The sequence below is a fragment of the Scyliorhinus torazame genome, chromosome 5 (assembly GCF_047496885.1).
Source record: "Scyliorhinus torazame isolate Kashiwa2021f chromosome 5, sScyTor2.1, whole genome shotgun sequence".
In the NCBI taxonomy this organism is placed as follows: domain Eukaryota; kingdom Metazoa; phylum Chordata; class Chondrichthyes; order Carcharhiniformes; family Scyliorhinidae; genus Scyliorhinus; species Scyliorhinus torazame.
In genome coordinates this window covers 98,821,118-98,832,234 of record NC_092711.1, presented here as the reverse complement: position 1 = coordinate 98,832,234, position 11,117 = coordinate 98,821,118, and the positions used below count along the sequence as shown (strand labels likewise).

At 51.9% G+C, this 11,117-nt stretch overlaps 1 protein-coding gene across 1 annotated transcript; it reads left to right on the top strand.

Moving 5' to 3' along the window:
• The first annotated feature begins 179 nt into the window (after positions 1 to 179).
• LOC140419123 (uncharacterized) lies at positions 180 to 2,053 on the top strand. Its single transcript, XM_072502887.1, has 2 exons — positions 180 to 232; positions 530 to 2,053. Exon 2 carries the CDS (start codon positions 835 to 837, stop codon positions 1,903 to 1,905), a length of 1,071 nt encoding a protein of 356 aa, XP_072358988.1. The 5' UTR covers positions 180 to 232; positions 530 to 834; the 3' UTR covers positions 1,906 to 2,053.
• The last annotated feature ends 9,064 nt before the right edge of the window (positions 2,054 to 11,117 follow it).

Genomic DNA, 11,117 nt, shown 5'->3' with positions numbered 1-11,117 from the left:
GGAACCAATTTCTCACCCTGAGGAACGTAATGAAATAATGGCGGGTAAGACTACCCGCAATGCCGGGCGAGAATGAATACGCCCTATTTTCGTCACAGGAGCCAGAACGCGCCCCGGAAGTCGCCTCTCTGTGCGGAGCATGCGCGGTGCTGCTCCGGGCTGAGCGCAGCCGCAGTGACAGTGAGTGCGGCTTCCAGAGGCTGAGTGAGAGCCGTCGCGAGCGGGGACAATGGTGAGAACCCAACCCCCCGCCCCCAATAAGACCCATTGGTTTTATTGTCAGTCTGCAGACAGGAGCTGGAGAACTGAACCCAGGCAGAGGAGAGGGAGGGAGAAAACTGGGAGTGGAGGAAAGAAATGGTGAGATGGGTTTGGATTTCAGCCCAGGGAGGAGGGAGAGTGTGTGGGACGGGGATTTACAGCTTTGGGGGAACAAGAGAGGGAAAAATGTTCCAGAGAAACTAGAATTGTCTGTTCAGAATTTATACCCTGGATTGACAGTGATGACTGTTGTAAACTCCTTTTACAGGATATTGGAAGTGGAGGATTGGCCGACAGAAAATTCAAACCAAACATCACATCGAAATCTGACAGTCACTCAATTCATTGAGAGCTGAATATCATCAGGCTTTGAATTTTGAAGTAGAAGTGTGACTGCAAAAGCACCAAGACCCACCCCCAATGAGAGTTTTCCAGTCCACTGACTGTGGAGAGAGTTTTAACCAGTTACACAACCTCAAAAAAAGTATCACATCATTCACGGCAGGGAGACATTAAACGCATGTTTGTGTGTGGACAAAGCTTCAACCGGGAGAGACATAAAGACCCCTCACCATGGAGAAACTGTGGAAATGTGCGGACTGTGGGAAGGTATTCAGTTACCCATCACAACTGGAAGTTCATCGTCGCAGTCACACTGGGGAGAGACCGTTCCTCTGCTCCATTTGTGGGAAGGGATTCACCCATTCATACAACCTTCTGACACACCAGCGAGTTCACACTGAGGAGAGGCCATTCACCTGCCCTGTGTGTGGGAAGGGATTCACTCGGTCATCCCACATTGTGACTCATCAACTTGTTCACACTGATAAAAGACCGTTTACATGTCCTGACTGTGAGAAGAGTTTTAAATGTAAAAAGGATCTGCTGACACATCAACGTATTCACACTGGGGAGAGACCGTTTTCGTGCTCCTTGTGTGGGAAAAGATTCATTCAGTCATCCCACCTGCAGACACATCAACTTGTTCACACTGATAACAAATTTTTTAACTGTCCTGACTGTGAGAAGAGCTTTAAAAACAAAAAGGATTTACTAACACACCAATACGCTCACACTGGGGAGAGACCATTCACCTGCTCTGTGTGTGGGAAAGGATTCAGCCGTCCATCTGCCCTACTGAGCCACCAGAGAATTCACACTGGGGAGAGGCCATTCACCTGCTCTGACTGTGGGAAAGGATTCATTAATTCATCCAACCTTCTGATACACCAGCAACTTCATACAGGGGATAGACCGTTCACCTGCTCTGAATGTGGGAAGGGATTCACACGTTCATACAACCTTCTGACACATCAGCAGGTTCACAGTGAGGAGAGGCCGTTCACTTGCTCAATGTGTGGGAAGGGATTCACTCGTTCATCCAACCTATTGAATCACCAGCGAATTCACACTGGGGAGAGGCCGTTCACCTGCTCTGTGTGTGGGAAGGGATTCAGTCAGTCATCCAAACTGCTGACACACCAGAGAGTTCACAGTGGGGAGAGGCCGTTCACTTGCTCCATATGTGGGAAGGAATTTTCTCATTTATCTTATCTTCTGAAACATCATCGAGTTCACACTGGGAGCGGCCATTCAACTGCAATGTCTAAGAAAAGGGGTTTACTCACTCATCCCACCTGTTAACACACCAGCGATTTCACAAGCGACTACAAGGTTTAGATTATACCCTGATTGATGCTGTTAATCATGTCCAGCACTGAATAATGTTCACTCTGACAGTCTTAATCTGCTGATGAGGTTTATTATTCTGAATAAATGTGTTTGAAACGTTGTTGCAGATTTTTGTCTTTCCCACCTGAGTGTTGAACATCACCTGTCTGGAGCTGCGAAAGGACAATCTGGGGGAGGATCATTTGGCAGGAACAGAACTTCAGCCTGGACACAGTCCTCCAGGCTCACACTGGGAGGAACAAATGACACTTTGGTCTTTCTCATCACTCTTCACTGTCAGCAAAGTCCCCGTGTGGACTTAATCCTGAGATGTGTAAGAAATATGTTCCATCCGCTCTCCTCCAAATCTCAGAACCCCTAGACATGGAACAGCAGTCTTCTTTACAACTGTGTTCAGAGTCGGGAAGAACAATGGTGAATGCTGGAAATGTAATAATAATAATTGCTTATACATGTAGGCTTCAATGAAGTTCCTGTGAAAAGCCCCTAGTCGCTGCATTCCAGCGCCTATTCGAGGAGGCCGGTACGGGAATTAAACCCGCGCTGCTAGCCTTGATCTGCATTACAAGCCTGCTGTTTAGCCCACTGTGCTGTCAAATCAGCGATTGGTGTAAAACTGTGATGTTCCCGATTGAATGTAAAGCAGCTGGTTTCAGTTTCCAGGCTGAAAATGCATCGGAATCGTCTCAAACATTTTAATGTGTTTGTGTGACAGTCACAATGAATTCATTGAATTGAAACCTACTTAAAATAGATTGGTTGACGTTTGCATTAAAAACCAGCAGGAGGTCATCACAGGAACCTGGTAACAGCAGGGAGAATTAGACAATAGTTTCATTCCCAGATAAAGAAGGAGCTGCAGCCTGTGTCCAAGAATTCCCAGTTTCACTGATCTGTGCTTCCCACATTCTGCCCTTTTAAATAAACCTCACCCCTACCAGCCTTTAACAATCATAAACATAACAGAGAAAAGGGCGAAGCTGTGCCTGCCCCTTTAACTGGGAGCTGAACAGTGTCAGAGCTCCGACTGTCCCTTTAAGAATGTGTGGTGTTTTCAGCTGAAGATTCCTATTGGCCGTTTTCTGGGTTGTCTCCTTATTCTGATCGTTCTCAGTGATCCTCGGGTATGTGAACCTGCTCTCCTGTCTCTCATTCTCTTCTCTCTCAGATTCTCACTTAACCTCTCTCCGCTCTCACACGCACTCATTTCACATACCTCCCACCTCTCTCTGTCTTTCTCTCTGACACTCACTCCTTTAACCTTTCTATTTCACAGAGCGCCTAAATTCACTAAACATTTCTCTCATTATCTCTCTCTGAAGAAGCACCGAACACACTGAACCACTCTGTTTTCTGAGTGAACATCTCATTAATGGAGACTCCATCCTTTCTCTCTCCACCTCTCACTTTCTCTCTCTCTCCCTCTGATTGGCCCTGACTCACTTTATATCTCCTATTTTCTAATAACCCTCTTTGAGGAAAATGTAATTTTGTATAATGTCCCCTTATTTCTCCCAGTGATAATCCTCAGTCCATCTTCCAATTCAGTGAATATGTAAAAAAATTAAATAACCTCATATTTTGATGTTTAAAATGGGAAGTGAGGTGAATGTAATGCTGAGACCAGCAGCAATCTGTGTGGGTGTTCTTGATGCTGTCAGAGTGAGTTCACCCTCATAGGCAGAAAGACTGTTCACTGTGATAACATGAAACTGATGCCTGCTGTTTCATTCTCAGATAACACAACTTCCTGTTTTTGTGCTGCCGGTTCCAAACCACACATCTCACTTCTGAGCAGAAAATAAATCCAGGGACCACAATCTGGTGAGAACATCTGTCAGTGCGGCCTCTATCTGCCCACAGAGTCAGGGCAGAGTCACACAGATCACATTGTGGTGACATTTACAAATGAGCCGGTTATTTCCATTCAGAGTCTCCATTCCCGGACAGAACCGGCTGTGTCTGTGAATCAGTCACTGAGTTCCCTCTGCTCTCTGTAGCTGAGAACTGATAACCTGCTCCCTTATATTTTATATCATTCTTTCTGTGTTACTTGTTTCCTCCATTTCTCAGTTTTTATCTCTCGCCACCTCATCTTTCTGTTTTTTTAAATCTCTCAGTTCATCTCTCAGTCAGTCTCTCTCCTTTCCTCTGTATCTCTCTTGATCTTTGTCTGTTCCTATTCAATTGAGGTGTTCAAATCATGAAGTGTTTGTGATAGATTGAAGAAAGAAAAAGAGGGAGAAAAACATGAAATGTTGGAAAAAACTTTTTTTTCCTTCTTTTGTCTGTCGGAAAAACTCAGCAGTTCTGGCAGCATCGGTACAGAGAGAAACAGAGTTAACATTTTGAGTCCTTAGAAATCATAGAATTTACAGTGCAGGAGTCCATTCAGCCCATCGAGTCTGCACCGGCTCTTGGAAAGACCACCCTTCCCAAGCCCACACCTCCACCCTATCCCCATAACCCAGTAACCCCACCCAACACTAAGGGAAATTTAGCATGGCCAATCCACCTAACCTGCACATCTTTGGACTGTGGGAGGAAACCGGAGTACCCGGAGGAAACCCACGCACGCACCGGGAGAACGTGCAGACTCCACACAGACAGTGACCCAAGCCGGGAATCGAACCTGGGACCCTGGAGCCGTGACGCAATTGTACTAACCACTATGCTCCGAGCTGCCTTGTGACTCTTCAGTGCAGGGTAACCCGGGATTGTCCCTCTGATGTCAGGGAAGGTGAAGAGGAGATGTAATAGAGGTGTTTAAAATGAGGAAGGATTTGTGATAGTGTCGATGGGGAGAAACTGTTTCCCAAGAGCAGGAGGGTTTGTAACCAGAGGACACGGAGATTTAAGGTATTTGACAACAGAACCCAAGGGGGTGATGAGGAGAATTGTTTTTACAGTGATGTGATGTGATCTGGAATTCACACCGAACGGCTGCTGGAAGCAGATTTCACAGTAACTTTCAAAGGGAATTGGATAAACACTTGCAGAGGGTAAATTGGCAGAGTTATGGTGAATGGGGTTAATTGGACAGTTCACTCACCTTTGTGACATTCTGAATTTTCCTCAAACTGATGTTTTAACATTTGACCTTTTTAATCACAAAGTATCTCAAAGAGAAGATTAAAACTTTGGTTTTGATGAGCTGTCAGATACATTTCCTGTGTGACTGTGTAACTCGAGAACTATGAGAAGGATCTGAAAATTTTCAGTTCCTCGACCAGATGTACCTCAGATATCAGAAATCTCTGGAGTTCCCCATGTCCTCATTGCTGTCTCCTTGGGTATAACAGCTCTCAGTCAGGTGGAGTCAGTCACACGTTTCCATTCCTGTTTCCATTCCTGTTTTATCCCACACCTCCCAGTGACACTCACCACAACACAAACCTCAAAATATCATTGCTTCCTTTCACCTTGTCCTCCTATTACAATTTGATGTTTATTGGGCCTTTTGTCTCCATTAACATCAGATTATCTGCAGTTGAAATGACCTCAGAGACACTGGAACCACACTCTGATTGTTATACCAGACTCCAGTCAGCCCAGGACCTGCAGTGGTGACATACACCAGAATTGGAATAAAAGGCAGGTTATTGTCCAATAAAGGGGGCAGCACGGTGGCAGTGCTTAGCACTGCTGTCTCACGGTGCCAGGGTCCCGGGTTCGATCCCGGCCCAGGGTCACTGTCCGTGTGGAGTTTGCACATTCTCCCTGTGTCTGCGTGGGTCTCACCCCACAACACAAAGATGTGCAGGGTAGGTGGATTGACCACACTAAATTTCCCCTTAATGGGAAAAAAATGAATTGGGTACTCTAATTTTTTTTTTTAAAGGTTATGGTCTAACAGTGGCAGAGTAACAGACACCAGAAGCGGATTATGTTATGTTGTCAACAAACCATGACTAACTCACTGTGAAAACCAAACTTTAGTTATGATTCTCTAGATACTGACTGTATTATCATTATATTGGATCCAATGATGTGTTCACTCTCACACTGCAGCCTGACTCTTATTATTGGAACAGACACTGTGTTTGTTACTCTCAAAGTGAATGAATCCTTTGCTGTTTCTCCTCTGGGCCTCATCTCCACTATTATTGTCTGAGACCCTGTGGTTTTACAGGGTTTAACAATTTCATATGAGAAGGGCAGATAATTATAACTTTTTATTTTTTGTTTTTTGAGATTTGTGAGTGATAACCTGCTGCGTTTATCACCACACAGCATCCGCCACTTAATCTGGCGTGATACACTGTGTGAAAACTATGTAAAGGAACAAAAATTAACTTATGGTCAAAACAAAGGGGGCTGCTCCCAAACAACGAATGGAGCACAGCCCAAAAAGAACTGGAAAGGAAACGGAAACTTAACAAAACCCGTCAAATCAAAGTGCCGAAATCAGGGTCTATAAGGCAGCCCAACCCCTGAGGCGCCCACCGAGCACGGAAGGCCTCGACCGTGCCCGTGGACACCGCATGCTCCAGGGACACCCGGCCGCGAACAAGGCTGCGGAAGAGGGTCAGACAGTCAGGTCGGATGACCCCCTTGGTCGCTGCTGCTTGGACCTATTAATGGCAAGTTTGGCCAGGCCCAGGAGCAGGTTCACAAGGAGGTCCTCCGCCTTCCCCGCCCCCCTCCGCACCGGACGTCCGTAGATCAGGAGCGTGGGGCTGAAGTGCAAACAAAATTCCAACAACAACATTGTAAGGAAAGCAAAAAGGAAGTGCAGCCTAGGACAGACAACATACACGGTCCACAGTCTCCACCAGGCCGCAAAAGTGTGAGGTCTCTGGGGAGGCCGTGTGGTGGCTTAACTTTACTTAGTTTTCACACCGCGTATCACACCAGACTAAGTACTGGATGCAGGATATACTCCGGTTGAACGGCACTGCCCTGTGCAACACCCTCCACCCCAGGTCCCCATGTTTTATGGGGAGGATGCGTCCGTAGAGGGACCTCCACCGCCGGACGACAACAAGGCACGCCAAGGCGTGTCCGGATGGCAGGCGAGGGCAAGGAGGTGGAAAGTGTGCAATTGCAGGCCATACAGGAAACCCCTCCGCGCGGTGCGAAAAGGAGGGTATTTTCGAAAGGCGGCTGGGATTGTGGGGCACCGGCGCCTGCGGAGGGGGGGGCGGGTCCCAGTGCCTGGGACAAGTGTAGAATTCCATCCAAGCTGGCATCCGCCCAGACGGGATGCCACCGCACAACTGCGCCGTCTCGAGTCCAAGTGTGCCCACGGGGCCAAGCACGACTGATTTGAGGCCTCGGATGCCTTTGGCCGCGCGCTGGACGGACACTTCTCTGTGCTCAGCGAGCTTGTAGGGCATTATCCAGCCCACACCTCCACCACCCAGCACGTCCCAATCCTGGTCACCCGGCATCCACAGCCCTCCGCTCGGCCAGTCACCGGAATGGATATTGGCAGAGGTGCGGATTCCTGAACAGCGGCTCCCTTACGTTAGCCACTACTCCTAACGGGGGAGAGCTGCGGTGCGTGGCGACCATGTTCCAGACTTTGAGAAGGTCCTGGTGCAAGATGGGCAGTGCCAACAAAGAACTCTGAAAACTTAGCTGATCAACGAACAGGAGCTACACATGGTAGTTCAGGCCATACACCTGGCAGAAGAAATACGTCGCCAGGGCACACCATCGTGGAGGAGGCTCAACGTACAGGTAACGTTGCAGACTCTGAAGGCAGAAAGTCCCTCCCTGGGTGCGAAGGCACACCAGCGCCAAACTGCCCTCCGCAATCAGGAGATGCAACACCTCCGCAGCGACCCAGTGCAATCCACTGTTCCAGAAGAACCGAATCAGAATTCTCTGGATGCGTGTGACAAAGTCAGGGGGAGGAGTCAAAGTGACCAGCCGGTACCACAACATGGAGGCAACCAGCTGGTTTATGACGAGAACTCGACCCCTGTGGGACAGCACTCGGAGCAGTCCTGTCCAGCGTCCCATGCGAGCGGTGACCTCGGTCTCCAACTCCTGCCAGTTCACCGGCCAGGCTTCCTCTGCCGGGCAAAGATGGACTCCCAGGTAGAGGATGTTGGTCCGGCTCCAGCTGAAGGGCCTGAGCTCCTCTGGGAGGGGGTCCATTTGCCATGGACCGACCAGGAGTCCGGAACATTTAGCCCAGTTAATCCCAGCAGAAGACGCAGCAAAGTACACAGGCACTCTCGCATCCTCCGCAGGTCACCAGGATCAGTGAACATAAGGAGCACGTCCTCAGCATAAGCCGAAAGGACCATCCCAATGCCCGGTTCATGCAGAACCAGCTCCGACAACCTCCTCCGCAGGAGGCGCAGGAAAGGCTCCACGCAAATAGAATAAAACTGGCCGGACAAGGCGCAGCCCTGATGCACTCCTCTCCCAAAGCGAAGGGGCACCGTCAGGGACCCGTTAACCTTAATCAGACACTCCGAGGCAGCGTACAGTAATCGGATAAGGGCAACAAAGTGCGTCCGAACCTGAAAGCTCGCAAAGTCCCGAGCAAATACTCGTGCCCCACCCTGTCGAATGCCTTCTCCTGGTCAAGAGACAGGAAGGCGCTCGACGTACCAGATCTCTGCTTTGGACACGAAAGCAGCGCCAGATTTCCCCAGCTCTCCAGGGCCAGCCGCACACAGTCCCGGTGACCATGATGCTCTTCAAAAATGCCCGGGGGGAGACTGAGTGCCGGGCATGAGGGCACTCGCTGCAGAGAGCATCTAAATCCTCCTCGCCCGCTACTGAGCAGCCTTCCTCCTGCGAGCGGTCACTGCCTGAGCACGAGCCCCCCGCTACGTGGAGTGTGGCGGGCGCCGTGGGCCCACCGGCTAGCCCTTGGTCCGAGTTGATCCAGGGCTGGTTTAGCACAGGGCTAAATAGCTGACTTTTAAAGCAGATCAAGGCAGGGCAGCAGCACGGTTCAATTCCTGTACCAGCCTCCCCGAACAGGCTCCGGAATGTGGCAATTAGGGGCTTTTCACAGGAACATCATTTGAAGCCGATTTGTGACAAGCGATTTTCATTTAACTTCTCATTTCATTCCACCCCCAGGATCGTTCTCAGGCGGGTTCCTTGCAGGCTCCCCACCACGATACAATGTCCGTGGACGGCTCCGACCCCGCCGTCGATGCCGAGCCCTGGGAGAGACCCCCAAGGTCCCCCGGGAACAGCTCTGGGATGGAACCTGGCATCATCTGCTTGGGTGTTGTGAGCGGGGAGCCTTCCTCGCCGTCGCACGCCCATGACCCGAATATATAAGGACACTGGTGGTTGCCGCGATGAACAAAAGGAGGTGACCGGGGTGTAAAACTGTACCGGGCGGAACGAGCCCTCGGGGGTCACGTCTCCGCCAGGCCCCGGGCCTCCATGCTCGGGCATCTCGGTGGCCTTGGAGGCCACCTTGACCTTTTTAACGGGACTGGGCATCAGGGTGATGGGAATAAACACAGGAGATACCAAACCCCGCTCGCCTGGAGAGGGGGTAGCGAGATGCACCAGCTCCTCCACCCGAGGCAGGCGGAGCTTGCAGGGGGCAGGATCACCTTGCTGCGGGGCCTCCACCGCTGGAGGGCCCTCAGCAGCGTCAACACCACCCCCCTCCCCCCCGCGCATCGCCCAGCCCCTGGGACTGTGGTGAGGCTGAAACAGCCTCATGCTCGGGGCCGTACATAGGGTCCCCACTGCCCTCTGGAGCCCGTGTGGTGGTCTCTCCAGGCACCCCAGGATGTTGCGAGGCGGCGGATGTGTCCCAAGGTCAGGCTGCGGCCTTAGAGTTGGTTGGGGCGGGCACAGGGTCAGTACCCGTGATGGGACCAAGTTGTGGATGGGCGCGGTCCAACCGCTGTGCCGTCTTTGGCCTTTTTAGGCCGCTCCTGGTCTAGCGGAGGCTCCTCCGGTGTTGTCAGGGGCCGGCTGTTGGGAAGACGAAGAGGAGATGGGGACAGTGCCAGCCGCAGCCGCCCTGGAGGTGGTGTTGGTGGTGGCCATTAGGGTGGGGCAGTTCCGACGAATATGCCCCAGCCCTCTGCAGGCATGGCACCGCATGCCAGCCACAGACCAGAACACTTTATGGTCCTCCCCTTGGTGGGAAACCACAAAACCTCCCTCTGTGACCTCCTCCCGGGTCAGGCAGACAAAAACCTGACGCCGGAAGTGGTATACATGGCGGAGGGAGAGGTCCCGCAGGCCGAGTGTCAGCGGCTCCACCCCGGACCTGACCTCCCCCAGTAGGTTGAGATGGGGGAGGAGAAGCTCGGTGGGGAGGTAGGCCAGGACGTTTGAAAGAACCACACGTTCAGCGATGGCCTCCAGTGGATCCACCGCCACGTGTGTCCCACCCACCGTGAGCTCCCTTTCCAGGACATGGTGGATCGCCTGCTCGGCCCTCAGGAAAATCATGCCCTTGCCGTACATCCTAGAGGCGGCTACAATGGTCGAGTCGCCGAAGCCCCCGGCCATCGCATGAGTGCACGCCTCGATGGGCATGCTGGGGTGGGCATAACATTTGACCCCCAGGTTGCCTCATTAGTAGGTGGAAAGGCGAGAGGGCCGCCCCCGCATTGGTTCTTGGCCGCCCTGCCCCCGGCAGAGTGGAGGATGCCCCTGGCCATCCGAGGTACAGCTCGGCGGTGTAACTGAGACCAGGGTAGTAGGAAAAGGGGGGAATGGACGTGGCACCACAACAGCAGATGCCACGAGGAAAGGTGCTGCAGGGCAACAGCAGAACGGGACAGCGTTCTTCAGCCCTGGAGGGGCCTAAAACAATGTCCCAGGCTGCCCCACACCCGACACAGGTGGTGAATAGGTGGGTGGACGGCGCTCTTCAGCCCTGTGGGACCCAAAACAAAGCCCTTGGTCTTCACGACAGCCCCAGGTGGTCCCACTTCCACCTCAGACAGAGGGGTGGGGGGGGGGGGGGGGTCAGAGGACAGGGCCTGCAGTCCCAGGTGGTCCCACTCCCACCTCAGACAGAGTGGTGGGGGGGGGGGGGGTCAGAGGACAGGGCCTGCAGTCCCAGGTGGTCCCACTCCCACCTCAGACAGAGGGCAGGACCTGCAGTCCCAGGTGGTCCCATTCCCACCTCAGAGGGGAGGGAGGACAGAGGGTGGGGCAGCAGAAGAGGGGATTGGGGAGGCGGAGGAGTCAGAGACAGGAACAATCAGCGA